Raw genomic sequence first — 19,254 nt, 5'->3', positions numbered from 1 at the left:
CTCTCTCTCTCTCTCTCTCTCTCTCTCTCTCTCTCTCACTCGCCGGGGCCTGGAGGGACAAAAGAACCGCGCGTGATGGGTGAATGGCCGGCGATTCTCAGCAAGGGAGGAGGAGGAGAGGAGCTGGGGGGCGAGGGAGGAGGAGGCGAACCCCCGGCACTCCTTTCACAGAGGCCACAATGCCCACAGCTCCATCTCTTGGCTCTGCAGGAAGTTCCTACGGAAATGTCATTAAACCTTTGTGGTGTATATATATATATATATATATATATATATATATATATATATATATATATATATATATATATATATATATTTCTTTCGTTCTTTCAAACCATTCGCCATTTCCCGCGTTAGCAAGGTAGCGTTAAGAACAGAGAACTGGGCCTTTGAGGGAATATCCTCGCCTGGCCCCCTTCTCTGTTCCTTCTTTTCCTCAAGTTAAAAGTGTAATGTTCATGAGGCGAAGGAGGATGATTAATCAACGAACTTATATGAGGAAGTGGAGGGACAGTGAGGGAGTGGAGGCGACAGTGAGGGAGTGGAGGCGGCAGTGAGGGAGTGGAGGCGGCAGTGAGGGAGTGGAGGCGGACAGTGAGGGAGTGGAGGCGGACAGTGAGGGAGTGGAGGCGGCAGTGAGGGAGTGGAGGCGGCAGTGAGGGAGTGGAGGCGGCAGTGAGGGAGTGGAGGGAGGCGAGGGGAGGGAAGGAGGGAGGCGAGGGGAGGGAAGGAGGGAGGTAAGAGGGGGGGAAGGTGTTATTACGGATACAGAATTGACGTGACGTTTATGTTAATTGATCTGAGATGGTGCCATGCAAGCTCTATTGGCGTGTCACTCTCTCTCTCTCTCTCTCTCTCTCTCTCTCTCTCTCTCTCTCTCTCTCTCTCTCTGGGGAGAGAGAGAGAGAGAGTTGGTGCTTTCATCCACAAAAAATATCCACATTTACCTTGCGTCATAATTTACCCCCCCATCCCCCCTTACACACACAGACACACACACACACACACACACCTTTTGACGGGCAAGGTCCAGCAACGCTGATGGACAGCTTCATTTACACCAGTTCATTCATACCCGAACGCTGCCGATCGGAGGTAGGATATCGAGACCATAAAAAAAAAAAAGAAAAATAGAACGCAAATGCTATTTTAAAACTGTTGCTGCTGTGAATGACACTCCCAAACTCCTTTATCAGAGCGTTGAAAACACACTGTCAACATTACAGCTATGTCCGTTATCCGTCCCTGTGACAGCTCGGTGGTGGGGTGGACACACACACACACACAATGTCCAGGTGAAGAGAATTCTTCGTGCATTCCCGAACGCTGTGTGCGCGCGAGCCATTATCTCCGCGAAGGTAAACAAATGCGGGATGATGATCCTTCTCCAGGCCTAAACTCAACCCCTGGGACGAGAACCCTCACACGCTTGAAATTGCACAGGTAATGCAAATGACAGACAATAATCGTCCAGTCGAACTCAGGGACAGAAGCGACGACCGGGAGAGAGTGAGGAGGAGAAGGAGGAGGAGAGGGAAGATGGGGAGGGTTTGAAAATTGTTTTTTGGAAAAATGGATTATGAAATTTCTGATTGACTGCCCTTAAACGGGCGATTCTGGAAGAGTAAATTGGATTTTACGACTCTCTCTCTCTCTCTCTCTCTCTCTCTCTCTCTCTCTCTCTCTCTCTCTCTCTCTCTCTCTGCTGTGTGACACTGGGATAGAGAATTTATATTAAACGGGGATGGAACTCTGACCTCTTTATCTACGGAATCGCCTTTACCGAAATCGTTGTTTATAACTTCTACATACGATGTGATGTGAACGTGCAGGTCCTTCCCAAACTTCATTTAGATTCCCACAAACTGAATGATCTAGTAACTTCTGCTGTCTTAACTGCCCCTTTCCCTCAGGGAACAGCCTTCACCCCGCTTCACCGATGCATCCGGGACCCAGGACACGTCTCGTTACGAGGGGGCCGAGCTTTGTTTACAAGGGTTAGATCGAAGTCTCGCGACTTCGACTGAAAGATAAAACTTTCGTTATGAGCTCCTGGTGGTGTTCTGGACTCCCACCTGCAAGCGGTGACAGCGAGGGAGAAATCACCTTCGACGAACGGAAAGAAGTACAGCCTCGTCGAAGACCTTCCTACCCCGGAGAGGAGCCCACACTACCATGCTACCGAATGGAGAGTAGCCTCCTTGATGTGTGAAACCTCAGAAATATGATCATTCCCCTTGATCTATAAACCCTTATTAAAGGTTTATTCTATTCAGGAAACACCTGTGTTTCGACTGAACCCGAAGCTTCGACCACAGAAGAGTCAATACACGAATGCTTTAAAATCTGTAGAACATGATCTTTGAACTTTCCAGTGTTTAGCTCAATGTTCCTCTACTTGCAGTTAATGTAACCCAAAGGAGCATTGAGCCAGGCCTGTGCCACAACACACAGTGGTTCCTGAAGCCTCACAACCAAAGCACCACCTGCTGAAGCCTGTGTCTCGACTCAGCAGCTGATACCTCCTGAAGCCTCAAACTCTTGCCTCACCTGCAGGGTCTTCAGCGTGTTGTGATGCTGAAGGAGTTGGAGGGTCTCTTGGTGCTTCCTCAGAGCCTCCTGTTGCATCTGTAGGGCGGCCTCCTGTTCGGTGGTCACCTGCAAGGAAGAAGGAAACAGATGTGAGTGGTGGAGCCAGACACATGTGAGGATCTGGCTTATTCCAAAGGGTTCAGTCTGATTCGGGATTATCAAGAATATGTTTGATTAGTATTGAATTCCTTTTACTCTACGCAGCTCTTGCAAATATTGACTGATTGGCATTTGCTATAAGGGCGTAAGGGATTTTCTGGAAAATAAAGCATTGGAATCTATCTATCATTAGTCTTCTTTTAGCATCTAGCCATAGGAACATAGGGAATCAAGCCTCATTACCACCTAATCATACAAACACTAGTACGTTTATGTATAAATTAGGTTTTACGGTACTTATTGTAGCAAACTTTAGGATCAAATGGTTTAAGAGGAAATCACTAGACATGCTCTCTTGTTGCCTCTCTCTCTCTATTATTAGATACGTGTTAGATGTGTCTCCACATGTGTCACTTCAAGTATAGTTCACCGTGGGAGGGAGGGCGTCAGTGCCTCTCCATAGGAATCTGCCGAAGGCACGTTGCTAATGCTGGAAGCTGCGTAGTAGTAGTAATAGTAGTAGGTTTAGTAGTAGTAGTAGTAGCAGTAGTAGTAGTAGTAGTAGTAGTAGTGGTAGTTGTAGTAGTAGTGGTAGTTGTAGTAGTAGTAGTTGCAAGTTTAGCAGAGACGACAATCCAGAATGTATAGTTCCTCTCTCTGTCTTTCAAGTGACTACTGTTGTAGCGTTTCGTTACTCTCTCTCCTCTCTCTCTACTCTCTCTCTCTCTCTCTCTCTCTCTCTCTCTCTCTCTCTCTCTCTCTCTCTCTCTCCTTCCCTGTGTCTCCCCCACGGCCTTCACCTCCATTACACAGTTTCTGGGAGAGTACACCATCCCAGGCCACGACATGACCACGACAAAAACCTCCTGGTGGTATTGTTGGCGTCGGGCAGCTGCATGCGGTCTTCAAAGGTGTTCTGGTAGCGCTTCATATTTACGTCAACCCTCTCTCTCTCTAATCTACCCTCTGGCCTTTTGCTAGTGGACACAACAAGGGCTCGGACACGGCAAAAAGTGGACACTAACGCGGACAATGGGCGGACAGCGAGCGGCAGAAAACGGACACGAAGTGGACACAGGACAAAGCCACGGGCGTTCTGTTCTCAAGCTCGGCCCAGGAGACTGCAAGGGGTCCCCCAACCAGCATCGGTTTGACAGCCCCCTTGGCACTTTCTTTGCCACTAGCCATCCTTCCTTGCTCTCTTTATTCTTCCCCTTCGCTCCCCGTCCTCCCTTCCATTACTCTCTTTTTTTTTTTTTCTTCTCTTCTCCCTATTTTCAATCAAATCTATTCTGTTTTATTCCGTCACTATCAAACCATATAAAATGCAGATTTAGGGTGGGAGGAGGAGGGCGGGCGGGCTGGCTGGACCTACATTGTCAGGGGTTGAGAATGCAGGGAGGAGGAGGAGGGGGGGAGGTTTGTGTGGTGGTGGGAGGGGAGGAGGTGAGGAAGAGGAAAAAGGAGAATGATATATGACAGTGGAAGCAGGTCACACGAACGAGAGAGAGAGAGCAAAACGAGAGGATGCGAACAAACAAATTACAAGATGGAAAAAATCGAATCAAACAAACCTCCCAAAATAGAGAGAAGACACAGTAGCTGCTCAGATCACACAGCCAGCCAAGTTGAGGAACAACCCAGACGTCTTCGCCGAGGGGCGAGAGTAGACACGGACGGAAAGAAGTACAAGGAGACTGGAGGAAACTTCCTGCCTCACCAGTGCCTCCAGATGGCACCAATTGTCGGGGAGGGCGCGCCTCTGACAATGACGTAGAGGAAACGCCGAAGAAAAAGGCAAGCGAATTTGCCATGTCCGGTCAGAGGGCACGTAATTGTGAGCACATGGGGTCAGCTAGGGGTCACGCTGACGCCAGCGGAGGAGGCCCAGGTCAGCAGAATAGAGGGGAGAGAGAGAGAGAGAGAGAGAGAGAGAGAGAGAGAGAGAGAGAGAGAGAGAGAGAGAGAGAGAGAGAGAGAGAGAGAGACTAAGAAACCAAGGGACCAGACTGGAGGCAGTGAGAGAAGAGAAAGGCCTAGTGAGACAAAGAGGTGATGTCATTAAGGATCAGAATCAAGAGTAAAAGAGGAGTTGATGAAAGTGGGAAGTAGGAGGGACGATAATAACTTGAACGTAGAGAAAAGAGAAGTACGAGAGGTGAGGTGCGAATAAGATCCACCAAAAAAAAGAAATAGAAAAGATGAATAAGAATTGAGACACGAGAACCGCCATCATATGGATTCATCAGAAGACATTTTTCCCTCTTTCCCTTCCTCACTAAGTTCACTTCGTTGATCAACATCGAGTCTTCGAAGCAACATCAGAACACATGTGACTCACCCAGTCTACCAACCTCTTGATAAATCACGATACAGAGCCATTCTTCACAGAACAAACAAGCTAATCATAGCCTCAGAACAGAGAGAGGAAAGACCCAATGTTTGTCTTTTAACACGAATTTGAAAAAAAAGGCCCTCTGTAATTAACCCCCACACTCGAGGAGCAAAAAGGTAGACAAAAAACAGACATTTCCTTCAGTAAATCCTATTATCATTATCATTCTAATGATCACAGATGATACTAATTAACTCTGCTGTTTCTCTTGCTGAACGAGAGCTCACACGCACACACACACACACACACACACACAGGAGGAGTGAGGAGGGGGGGAAAAAGTTTAATCTAGATAAAAATTGAGCTTTCCACTACTCTGCAATGTCTGATGAGCGTGACATTGTGTGCGATGGAGCGACGAGTGTGAGGCAGGCCGGAGCATAGATGGCCAAGGAGGCGAGGCTCGTCCCTGTAGCATGTATGCCATGGGCCCTCCTCCTCCTCTAGAGAACCTTGACGACGCTTACGGACAGCAGAACTTTTCGGGGGTTTCGAAGCATCGTTCGTTGTTGATTCTACGGAGACTTTTCAGTATTTGAACCTTTTTCTATTTGACTTATCGGGTGAAACTATACCGAGACATTCGCTTTAGTGAGTCGAATCACGAACGAGGAAGTTTTGGGTTCATATATTTGCATCGTGACGTTTTAAGTTTGAGACAAGACTGAATCATTAAAATATCATCTGATTCGAATAATGATACTGAGTCTGATATATAACAGAGAAATCAGGTTCACTGATTCGAATCGTGTCACGAACACTGCATCGACTCAGTAAAGCAATCAGTCGTGAGAACGAACGTAACGATTGTTTTGAGACATTAGACAGAGTGACTATAGAGCCTGGAGGGATAATTGCTCTTGTGCTTCGTCTCAGATTATTCATTAAGCTTTGGATCGCATAACTAGGCATCTGGTGGTAGGATGGAGGGAGAAAGAAACAGCGATTCAAACGAGCATGAAGCATGAAGAGTCGTTCAGGGTCTTCAGTGAAGCAAGGATAAACAGATGGTGCATTTACGACACAAAGACGTCCGTCAACCTATGAAAATACAGAAAAAGCTGTAAGGCTTCCACCTAAGAACGAGTCATTCCAAATGAAGCAAGGAAGCCTACACGGGTCTCCCCAAATGAAGCAATGAGATCTACGTGAGAGAAATGAACCTGGCATGAAGCAACGACTCGCCACCAGAGGAACAGAGACCCCAATGAGCGTTTGGAGGCCTCACATGAGACGCTTGAGGGGGATAGCCAAACAAACCCTTCCCCCCCTCCCTCTCGTGCTGCCCCCCGAGCCTGGCTGAAACACAAGGGGTCCCCACATGCAACAGCTCACCTTGCATGACAACAAGGATCAGCCAGATTACAATTACTATCTCGTTGATCTGATATCATAACTCGCGTACCGTCAGCTGTGCAATCTTGTTTATCTTGCTGTTGATGAAGAACTGTGTTGCATCTGCCTTGTTTTCCTAGTCGTTCAGGCCAGCCATTTTCTTCTTAATCACTTGTTGAAGCTTACGTAATGTGTAGTTTGACGACGTGGACCATTGCAACCTTAATATGCAGTTGCACAAATGTTGCATGCAGTCATATCATTGATATGTAGCTCACGTCATTGAGTCGTTTGGTTTCGAATTGATTTGGATCATTGACTTAGATCACTGATTTAGATCATTGATTTAGATCATTGATTTAGATCAATGAGACAGTTCGTGACTCAGCTCATACGAGGTGTCAAGTGTTTTGATGTCTTGGAACAAACACAGGTGGTCGGTTTATATGACTGTGCTGCCTTAGCCACACCGGTCTACGCCTGGGGTATATGCATCCTTCTACCGTACGCATATAAGGGAGCTGATCCGCATACAACGCATGCCTCTCATACGCAAAACTGCTTCCATGCGTATACCGACACACCATCATAACCACAGACTTAACTGCCACTTCACATACGCTTGTTACCCATCCTATTTCGGATATTTTGCATATAGCCTCATGGCCACATACCTGTATATGCGACATAGTCCCCCTACCCTGACTTTTCCGGATAATCGAAAACTCTCGTTAACCGGATCATATCACATAATCGAATAATCGCACTTCCTCATAGACACACGTATAATACCATCGCCATCCGCAATTAACCCACTTTTATTGGCCTTTCTACACTTGATTGATTCCGAATAATGAAAAAACGTAAAGATAGAGACAAAAGAGCAGCAAATGAATGCAGTAAATTCTTATCAATACAAATATTGAATTAAGAAGAAAAAGATTTTGACCCAAACAATAAACAAAATCTAATTAGTGATCATTGTTTGATCAGCCTCTGACGTACGACGGTACGACACCTGGGCACGACGGTACGACACCTGGGCACGACGGTACGACCCTTGAGCACGACGGTGCGACCCCTTGAGTACGACGTTACGACCCTTGAGCACGACGGTGCGACACCTGGGCACGACAGTACGACACCTGGGCACGACGGTACGACACCTTGAGTACGACGTTACGACCCTTGAGCACGACGGTACGACCCCTTGAGCACGACGATACGACCCCTTGAGTACGACGGTACGACCCCTGGGCACGACGGTACGACCTCTGAGCACGACAGTGCGACCCTTGAGCACGACGGTGCGACCCCTGAGCACGACGGTATGATCCCTGAGCACGACGGTGCGACCCCTGGGCACGACGGCACGACCTCTGAGCACGACGGCACGACCTCTGAGCACGACGGTATGATCCCTGGGCACGACGGTGCGACCCCTGGGCACGACGGTACGACCCCTGAGCACGACGGTATGATCCCTGGGCACGACGGTGCGACCCCTGGGCACGACGGTACGACCCCTGAGCACGACGGTATGATCCCTGAGCACGACGGTGCGACCCCTGGGCACGACGGTACGACCCCTGAGCACGACGGTACGACCCTTAAGCACGACGGTACGACCCCTGAGCACGGCCGTATGATCCCTGAGCACGACGGAGCGACTCTTGGGCACGACGGTACGACCCTTGAGCACGACGGTATACAACCCTTGAGCACGACGGTGCGACCTCTGGGCACGACGGTACGACCCCTGAGCACGACGGTATACGACCCTTGAGCACGACGGTGCGACCCCTGGGCACGACGGGACGACCTTTGAGCACGACGGTATACGACCCTTGAGAACGACGTTACGACCCTTGAATACGACGGTACGGCCCTTGAGTACAACGTTACGACCCTTCAACACGACGGGACGACCCTTGCGCACGATGTTACGACCCTTGAACACACGACAGTCACTCTGGTACCCTGGGCCGTCACACCTCACCAGTGTGACGCACTTCTTACTGTCGTGGATGATACCGTCACGCTAAGGTGACACACGTTGTGACGTTGTTGTGACGCCCGTTACTGGCTGTTACGAACCGTTACCCGCCTGTGTGACACCGCTTTGTCTTACGAGAGATAGAGAGAGAGAGAGAGATAGAGAGAGAGAGAGAGAGAGAGAGAGAGAGAGAGAGAGAGAGAGAGAAAGAGAGAGAGAGAGAGAGAGAGAGAGAGAGAGAGAGAGAGAGAGAGAGAGAGAGAGAGAGAGAGAGAGAGAGAGAGAGAGAGGGAAAACGGGAATGGGTGACGGAATGGATGAGAAAGACTACGAATTTATCAAATGCTAACGGAGGAAATGCGTTAACTGAGAAATAATGAAATAAAGAGACAGAAAGAAGACCCAATGAATAAGGAGAGGTAGGTAATGAATGAAAGTGAAAATGAATTAAGTGACTATAATGAAAAGGAATATAATGAATAACGAAATGATGAATAACGAAAATCAACTGATAAATCATTTATGATGGAGGGGAAAACATTCCAAAATAAACATGCTGAAAAATGAAATAATGAATAACAAAACTGAGATGATAAATGATGGCTAGGTGACTCATTCATAATGAAGGGGAAAATAATGAACAATGAAGGAAAAAAAATAAATGAGAGAGCGGGTGATTAACCTAACCCAAGAGACAGCCTGTTCCTGGATTACCGTTGGTTTCTTGTGTCCTGTTCGTTAGGCCTGCCCATGAACGGTACTGTTGGAACGGAGGGGGTGTTGGGAGGGAGGGGGGGAGGGGAAGGAAGGAGGCGGTGGGAGACAAGGATGGGAAAGAGAGAGAGAGATGATCAAGACAGAAGGAAAAGATAAATGACGATTTAGGAAGGAATGGATGAAGGAAGTGGGGTATATGTCAGAGGGAAAGGCGAGTGAAAGAGAAGACATCAAGGAGGAACGGAAGATGGAAATGACGCAACAGATGAAGGAAGAATGAAAGAAAGAAAGAATAAGAAGAGAACAGAAACAGAAGAAAGAACAGGAGATAAAACAGTTGGATGATGATATTACAGAAAAGAAAAAGAAATGAATATAGAACGAGATAAAAGAAGGACACAAGAAGAAGAAGAAGAAGAAGAAGAAGAAGAAGAAGAAGAAGAAGAAGATGAAGAAAGAAGAAGAAGAAGAAGAAGAAGAAGAAGAAGAAGAAGAAGAAGAAGAGATGAAGAAGAAGAAGAAGAAGAAGAAGAAGAAGAAGAAGAAGAAGAAGAAGAAGAAGAAGAGGATGAAGAAAGAAGAAGAAGAAGAAGAAGAAGAAGAAGAAGAAGAAGAAGAAGAAGAAGAGGAAGAAGAAGAGGAAAGAAGAAGACAGGAGATAACAAGTAAAGATGGCAGGGACTGACAAAGCGAGAAAAGGAGTGATTGTACATGGAAGACAAAGGGACGAAGAGAGAATAGGGGAGAATGAGGAGGGGAGAGAGAGAGAGAGAGAGAGAGAGAGAGAGAGAGAGAGAGAGAGAGAGAGAGAGAGAGAGGAGGGAGGCTGGACGTGGCGGGGAGTATAATAGGGAGAAGACAATAGGAGGCTGGGTGGGGAGAGACAGTGCGAGGCGCTCTGACGTTGGCAGAGGGATCAGGTTGCTGTGTTAGTGTCTGTCGTGGGCCACCGTGTGCTGATCCTCTCTTCCCCCTCCCTCCGTGTGAACCTTGCTGGGGGAGGGAGCGAGAATCTGGTGCGGGGGGGGGCGGGGAGAAGCCAGGGGTGCATGGGGTGAGGGGAGGAGTAGATCGTAAGTAGGGTTGGGGAAGGGGAAGATTGCGAGGTAAGGGGGCAATATAGAGGGAGAGGGAGGCACGGGTGTATAGAAATGGGCGGAGAAAGGTAGGGGGGAAGGGGGAGAAGGGTAGGCCAGGGGTGTACAAGAAGGGAGGTGTGATAGCTAGGGGGAGGGGGTGTAATTTGAGGGAGCGGAGGGGAGGAAAGGGAAGGAGTAGGAGGGAAACATGGGAGGGTATCGTTGGGGTGTTGAGGAAGGGCTGGGGGAGGGATGGAGGGTTACCAAAGACCTGGGGGAGGGTGGTTTCTTGGGGAGGGCAGACCCGAGGGGAGCATAGGGGAAGCGGGTTCGAGGTAGAAGTGACCAGGGGAGAGATAGGTTCGTGTAGGAAGGGAGGGGAGAGGTGCAAGTGTAGAGGGGAAGGGGTGATTACGAGAGAGGAGGAGAGAGATGGTAGACAGAAAGAAGAGGAAGGTAAGGGGTGATGGGGAGGAAATTAGTGGTTTCTGGGGAGGAAGGAAGGAAGAATAGGGCTTGTGGAAAAGTTGGGGGAGAGAGGAGGTGTTAACGGAGTGGGATGGCGAGAGTAAGGGAGGAGGAGTGTGGAAGAGCAGGACACGGGATGAGAGTGAGGAGAAGAAATAAAGGTGAGGAGAAGAGAGAGTGTAGAAGTAAGAAGCATTTACAAGTCTCCCGGGGTCAGATCCGCATAGGTTCGAATCCTTGTAGCGGCAGTCTGTCCACAGTCCACCCAGCTGTTCATCCTCCCATGGGAGCTGGCCGATAAAGACGGCTACTTGGCTCGGGCTTAGGGTATGAGATGGCTCTGATTTGGGCATTCACTCGCCCGTGCCATGGTAGCTAAGATGAAATAGTAACAGGAAGTTAAGGAACAGGAGCAATAACACGTAGCAGTACGAAGAGATACAGGAGCAGCAAAGACCTCAGTAGCAACAAAGGGTAGGAACAGCAAACAGGGACAACAGAAGAGAACGACAACAGTAAACAGGAACAACAACAGATAGTAACAGTAGCAGAGAACAGTATCTAACAGGCAACAACAACAGCAGAAGCAGAGATTAGGAATAGTAAACAGAAAAAGATACAGAAGACAGCAACAGTAACAAACAAACACCAAACAACAGTCAAGACTAACAACAACAGACACAAACAACAGCAAAGAGCAACAACAATAAACAGAAACAACAGCAGACAGCATCAGCAGCAGACAGCAACAGGAGCAGGTAGACAGCATTATCGGCAGACAGCAACAGATAGACAGCATCAGCAGCAGACAGCAACAGCAGCAGATAGACAACATCAGCGGCAGACAGCAACAGGAGCAAGTAGACAGCATTATCGGCAGACAGCAACAGATAGACAGCATCAGCAGCAGACAGCAACAGCAGCACATAGACAGCATCAGCCGCATACAGCATCAGCGGTAGACAGCAACAGCAGCAGATAGACAGCATCAGCCGCAGACAGCATCAGCTGTAGACAGCAACAGCAGCAGATAGACAGCATCAGCGGCAGACAGCAAGAACAACAGCAGCAGACAGCAACAGCAGCAGATAGACGGTATTATCGGCAGACAGCAACAGCAACAGCAGCAGACAGCAACAGCAGCAGACAGCAACAGCAACAGCAGCAGATAGACAGCATCAGCGGCAGACAGCAACAGCAGCAGCGTTGGCTAAAGGCATAAAGAACACATACAGATCTCCCTCAGGCCTGCCGCGCCAGACCTCCCCTGTTCCCACGGAGAGGGGGGGGGGGGTGACTGGGGCCCCACACCTGAGAGAGAGAGAGAGAGAGAGAGAGAGAGAGAGAGAGAGAGAGAGAGAGAGCAACCCCCCTCTCATTCCTTGTCACAACGGTGATGGAGTCGGCTGAACCAACAGTATCGTTAACGGGAGGGACAACAGCATTCTAACAGAACCAACAGAGGAGATGTGGAAGCATTAATATTAGCAGGAGAAGCACACATGGCACTTCCCTCTAGTGCCACAGTCGCTTGTTCAAGACAAAAACCAGCAGTTAGAACAGCTTTTCCGTATCTCACTAACAGCAGCAACACAGCACCAGACGCTGTAACAGCAACAGGAGCAGAAGTAACAGCAACAGTAACAACCTCACTAACAGCAGTAACACAGCACCAGACGCTGTAACAGCAACAGGAGCACAAGTAACAGCAACAGTAGTAACAACACCACAACCGCCTCCACTACGAACTCCAACCGACGGTTTCGCCACCAGAGGAAGCAGACGGAACCATGCCAAGAGCAGCATTTTGCAGCTGAATCGTAGCAACAGCCCTCAACAGCAGCAGCAGCAGCAGCAGGAGCAGCAGAAGCAGCAGCAGCAGCAGAAGCAACAGTCGCTACAGCAGCAGGAGGAGGAGGAGAAGCAGGAGCGGTAGTCACACCGCTGCCACCAATAGACCCAAAAATACCACCAGAATTTTGTAACCAGATCGCCCCTACCCCCGCCCGGTCCGGAAGCCCACATCACAACAAGCCATACAGACAGACATCCAGACAGACAGACTGAGAAACAGACTCCGTCTGTGTGAGAGGAGGAGGTGGAGGAGGAGGAGGAGCATCGCTCTCCCATCTCTCCCACGGTGCCAGGACACATGACACCTTGGCCACACCTGGCAGAAACAAGAGAGAGAGAGTGGAGGTATCTGTAGTACTGCCTCTTCAGGGTGTGGCGGATGCGACACCTCTGCGTCAGGAGGTCCACCTTGCTACAAGAACATCGGTAGTGATGGTGGGTTTACTAACGCGTTAGGCAGGTGTAGGGCAGGTATAAGGCGTATGTAAGACAGGTGTTGGGTGTCATGGTAGAAGGGTAGGTGTATGGCAGGTGTAGGGTATAAGCCAGATTGAAAAATAAGAATGGAGTAGGTAAAGTTCTCTTCGTGTCATGAGCGGAATAGGAACCAAGGATGTTACCACGATCGCCACGAAAGATAACCAAGCATCACCAGAAAGGGATCCAGTGCCTCTTGGCCTCACGGGGAATCGTATACCATCAAGAAGCCACACGTGTCAAGAGGGATTTGATAGTGTTCTGCGTCGAGGAGGCTCGCCCAAGCTCCTGTTATGGGAAGGTAGATTGGGGAGGAGGGGGTTAGACAGGTTCTGGGAGAGTGAGAGAGGGAGGGGAGGAATGGGATGGAACAGGAGAAGGTAAAGGGCGGAAGGAAAGAGGGCATTTAACAGTAGCAGGTGAGGGAGATATTGTGGGAACAGGGCGTCTTGGCGGAAGAGTGGTGTCAAATTCGAGGTCCTTTTAAAGGGTGAGTGAGGGGAGAGAGAGAGAGAGAGAGAGAGAGAGAGAGAGAGAGAGAGAGAGAGAGAGAGAGAGAGGTGGAGTAAAGGGGAAGTAAGGGGGGTTGGCTTGGCTGTTGTGGAAAGAGAGAGGGAATGGAAGGACGGGGGAGATAGACAGATATATAGATAGGTAGATAAATAGATGGATAAGTAGATAGATAGATAGATAGATAGATAGATAGATAGATAGATAGATAAGTAGATAGATGGGTAGGTGAATAGATAATCATCTAAAGGGAAACAATAACATGAAGAGAGAAGAGAGTGCAAGAGAATGAGATCACACAGGCGACCGCTAATGTTAATCTCCAATTACATCGTCCAACCAGACAGAAGTTGCAATTGACCAGGACGGTGTACATCGTCCCCTGGGGCCAGCAGACACCAGGGCAGCTGTGGGGGTAATGTCAGATAAGGTCAGCACAAAGGTGACCCCCTCAGGCTGGTGAGGTCACCTAGTTCGAAAGCTCACGAGGACTTGCAGAGGATCACTGGTATAAAGACAGGCGTCGGAATGTATCAGATATCCATGACTGAATGTCATCTGCATCTTAAAAGATATTTTGAATTCGTCAGACGATCTACATCTCTTGTCTCTGATTCATTAGGTGCAACATAGACTTAAACACTGTATATTTGACCTCCAGTGATGCTAATGAAACCACTTGAGAGTAATAAGGTAAATCGGTGCCATCTAGGTCAGTAAACGAGAGCATTTACTGAAAAATTTCGTCGAGAGGCATCATCAGAAGACGTAAGCGCTTCTCTCGAGGTAATCCTTTAAGGATGAGGTACGTAGACGGTGCTTAATAGAGTTGAATATCCTGTAGGTACTGCCGTGCCCTAGATGAACTTGTCTAGACCTCTATTAATGGAGTGTCTACTTTGATCATCTAATCCCTTACCCCTATGCACATGCTTATGCAAATGACGGCGCTTGAGCCCCTCTCCTCTGCAGAAGAGAAGAATATGTCTTCAGTGTAACTACCACTCGAGGCCTGGGAGGCACTGCTGCACCGCTCAGGGCTTGCACGTCGCGCCAAGACTACAAGGACGACGATGGTGTGTGGAGTCACTGTTACTGATGCGACTGGGACGCGTGTGAAGTCTGACGACGGTGCGCTACCTGGAAGACTCACAATATGCAGAGGGAGGAGCAAAGAACCTATCGCCTGGCCAGGACCTGCAACATCTGACGCAGACCTCCATCACCTGAAGCAAATCCAGAACCTATCGCCTGGCCAAGACCTTCAACACCTGACGCAGACCTCCATCACCTGACGAAGCACCAGAACCTATCGCCTGGCATGCCCTCCAACATCTGACGCAGACCTCCATCACCCAACGCAGCACCAGAACCTATCGCCTGTGCAGGACCTCCAACACCTGACGCAGACTTGGGCACTTCCTAAAATGAACGAAGCTGAAGAACTTTAGCCTCTGAATATATCATTGTAACAGACCATATGATACGAGTTGACATTCAAAACACATCATACTTGGGTACTTTTGATGATTACATCACAGACGGGCGGGCACCACAGAAAACATGACCTGTGTAATAATGATATAAAAAAGATAATTCAGTCTCACACGTGAACTCATGGCAAGATAATGTCCCATACAAGATAGCCATATAGAACTCAATAGATAAGAGGAATGAAATCTATTTTCCATCAAAATGAACGATCACACTATACAATATAAGGTGCTTGGCCTCAGGAAATTGATAGATAGTCGATAAAAACTACATCTACCGTAACTTGATGAAAACAACGTAATGATATGAATCTGGGTCTGGATTAAACTCAGGGGAGGTCAGAGCTGAGAAGATGACTTGAGGACAGTACCTCCTGCTGTTGTATCTCCTCTCACTCGTAAGATAGATAGATGAATAGATAGGGAGAGAGAGAGAGAGAGAGAGAGAGAGAGAGAGAGAGAGAGAGAGAGAGAGAGAGAGACGAGTCAGGTACCACATACCTTAGCCATAAGATGGTCCAAAGAGGGAGAAGCACTTCCCTCCTTCCCACGGGTGTGTTGAGGGGGAGGCAGTCAGTTAGGGGTAGGTAGGTAGGTAGGCAGGCAGGTGGGTGGGTGGGTGGGTGGATGGTGGAAGGGTTGAAATGCTTTTGGCCTTTAACGCCCCCCTCACCTCTCCTCTCTCTCTCCGCATGAGGTGGTTGTTGATATTTCTCTACGCCGGAAATACCTGCTGGCGGAATGGCTGGCCTGGCGTATTTTCACTCGCCTGTCCCTACGCCTTCCTTATCTTGAGATAACAACCAGTACATCTGATAGATTTACTACCATTTCTTTATCTTTTACGCACGTGTGTGTCCCTTCCATCATCCTCTTCGATATATATCTACCCCATCTGCATATCATTCTTTTTTTATTCCATATTCTTTTCCTTATTTCATCCTAGCGATTTATTTCTTTCTATTTCATTATTCGCAAAGGAATTAAGTCTCATATGCACCCCTTGTTGTTCTCTTTGTCTTTAATCTCTCATTGTCGCTCCCGGGGAAACGACATTCTGTTCTGTGTGGGTTTTTATCAACATACAACCTTATGTGAAAGGACCTTGTTCTGTATACCAAACAATATATATATATATATATATATATATATATATATATATATATATATATATATATATATATATGAAGATGAAATCGCACTTCACTAGTTCATACAATCTTATTATTTCATTGAACATGTAACGTTACTTTCCAGTATAATAACACCATCAGTAAGACCTAAATAAATAGTATGCCAAATCATGCAACAATTGGGAGTGTTTACGCCGTCAAATGCAAGGCATGTAAATATATCTATATAGGCCAGACAGGTAAAACTGTAACGGAGAGGTGTTATTGGCACCGTCATGCAGTACGCAGGGATGACCACAAAAATGCGATCGCTAAACATTGTCATGAAAATGATCACCTCATAGATCTTGAAAATCCCGTTATTCTATACCCCTCTGCTGATTATGCCACACTCAACGTCTTTGAATCTGCCTGAGTTGCCAATACTAAGAACTTTAATTTGTCCCCAGGCAATTTTAAAGCCCATCATAGCATTAACCAGATCATTTTGAGAGAATTGATAAAACACGAAAACATAAAGAAATTTGTTCAACACACACCCAGCTACCCAGGTCAACCCTCGTTATGTGACCCCTTCCCCCCCCCCCCCCTTAATCACTCTCCCTTACAACGGTTACTGCCAGACAAAGCGGACAGTGATTGGTCTGTACAGATTGGTGTTGGACGGCGGGACTCAAGTGTGATGTTGGGATTTAAATAACTTTGTTAAGTACTGGCACCTGATGATGAGGTGGATTGTTTCCACGAAACATGTCGTGCCACATGTATAGAAAAATTGCATGTTAAACAAAATTGTATTAACTCTACTGAAGTGGGATTTCATCTTCATGCTATCATCACAGACAAAAGGGAGCTGTGGTTTCGGTGCATTACACATGAGAGTTAGAGTTGTCTTTTCCTAGCGCTATCTTGCACGCGCGGGGAGAGGGAAGGTTGCCATTTCATGTGTGGAAGGGTGGTGACGGGAATGGATAAAGACAGCAAGTATGAATATGTACATGTGTATATATGTATATGTCTGTGTATGTATATGTATGTATACGTTGAAATGTATAGGTATGTATATGTGCGTGTGTGGACGTGTATGTATATACATGTGTATGTAAATGGGTTGAGGAATTCTTTCAACTGTTTCCTCGCGCTACCTCGCTAACGCGGGAGACAGCGACAATGATAATGATAATCATAATCATAATAATGATATATATATATGTATATATATATATATATATATATATATATATATATATATATATATATATATATATATATATATATATATATATATTCTTTTATCTATGAATGCAGGTTTATGTCTCTATGGCTATATAAATGCATGTATTAACGTATGCATAACAATGTGTATATGGCGAAAATACACCTCAGCGCTTGGACAGTAAATGCATACTACGACTATAGCATTATATAGACACACAATACCGCTATAGACCTAGACTATACAAACACACACTACCACCACAGACCCAGACTATACAGACACTCACCACTACTACAGGAAAGAAAAAGAATATACACGAACATTTTGCAATCCAGTCGGTCCACAATTCTCGTATCACAATAACAATACTGGAACGCGCTTAACACAAAAATCAAGAGGATAAGTGTTAATACGCGAAAGCGTATGAGGGGAGAGAGAGAGAGAGAGAGAGAGAGAGAGAGAGAGAGAGAGAGAGAGAGAGAGAGAGAGAGTTAAGCCTTTGCCTTCCTGTTCTGTTTGTCTTCCTCCCTTCCCCTTCCCACTGCAGTTAGATCAAGATCAGCAACGACCCCAAGACTGGGCCCCGCGGCACGCCGCTGGTAACCCCAACCCATGCAGAAAGCGGTCCTCCGACATGTGTCCATTGTGTTCCACAAAATTTAATCTCCCGGTTGTGTGTGTGGTGCGACCAAACCATCTTCGGAAAATACTCTTCCGTCGGGTGTGTGATAAGAGGAGGAGGATGATCCGGTGCTGTGGGAGGGAGACAGACCACTATACGTGTGCTCCAAGTTTATCATAATGCTATAGATATGATCACATATGTATGAATATGTATATACGGGTCAAATATTCATACGTTGGTGGGTCTACGGCTCTAAGGAGGATGGGGTTGGGTGGTCTGTGAGGGAATCTACATGGGGTACTGTAGCCATCTGACAGTACTTGAGAGAGGTCTGCTGATTTCAGACCTTCAGATCTCTGGGAAAGAGGCTCCCTGTGTGGGCGTGGGCTTGGGCGTGGGCGTAGCTGCCTTGCATCGAACGCCCTCAACTCTCCCAAGTCCATTCTTCTCACCATTTCGAGACAATCAACTGCATTTTTCCACCAAGATCCCCCCCTACCTTCTCCCCCTTAGGCTGGGTACAATTTGCATTCTAATGATCCTTTCACTCCATTACCTCTGTATGAATGCATTGTGATGCATTCCCATATTGCCACATTTGCATTCCACTTTCTCGCTTCTTTAATCACTCATCATCTTTTTTTCTTTTCTGTTCACTGAATCAGCATTTCTATTTTTTCTATTTCATTATTTCCTTTTCTCGTAGTTTTAATCACTTTAAAGATACCTTTTTCAAACCTTCTGTTTCGTCTCTTTTTACCATGTGTCCCCGATACGTACAACAGCCTGGTTGTAGCTGATTGGATAAATCTTTGACACCAAGGGCCATATAAGCGTGTATGGTCTTAGAATTCTCGTGAACACCTAAAAGAGCCCAAGATTGTTCAATTAGTGGTTATAATTTGACGGCGACGCCCTTAATGACCCTGGTAGTTGATAGGCCTAAAGCCCCCAGATAATTAACCTTTGACACCATGAGTATATTTCATCCTGTATGATATCATTCCATTTCATTGATCGTTCGTCTTTTCAGTTCCATGTCTGAGTTCTTCGTTGCCATCTTTTACCACTTGGATTTCGGTGGTGTGGCGTCCGGCGGCTGTGCTCCGGGCCCTGAGGGAGAGTGGAGGAGGGAGAGGGGAGAATTCGAGGGGCATGGAGGAGGGGAGCAGCAGTCAGGCAGGTCACCCACCTCAGTCGCCCGTCCATTATATTGCTAATTACTCGCCTCCGTCCGTCCCAGGCGGGCCTCCACCTCCGCC

At 47.3% G+C, this 19,254-nt stretch overlaps 1 protein-coding gene across 8 annotated transcripts in view; it reads right to left on the bottom strand.

The window, feature by feature from the left end:
* Window positions 1-19,254, bottom strand: part of LOC139766154 (uncharacterized) — a 257,903-nt gene that overhangs the window by 14,942 nt on the left and 223,707 nt on the right. For all 8 annotated transcript variants that reach the window (XM_071694422.1, XM_071694424.1, XM_071694425.1 and 5 more), the window contains one exon: window positions 2,551-2,658. In XM_071694422.1, coding sequence (XP_071550523.1) covers window positions 2,551-2,658 — 108 coding nt within the window. The remainder of the gene's footprint in view (window positions 1-2,550; window positions 2,659-19,254) is intronic.

This window comes from Panulirus ornatus, chromosome 57 (assembly GCF_036320965.1).
Source record: "Panulirus ornatus isolate Po-2019 chromosome 57, ASM3632096v1, whole genome shotgun sequence".
NCBI lineage: Eukaryota > Metazoa > Arthropoda > Malacostraca > Decapoda > Palinuridae > Panulirus > Panulirus ornatus.
This window is presented reverse-complemented; position numbering and strand designations above follow the sequence as displayed.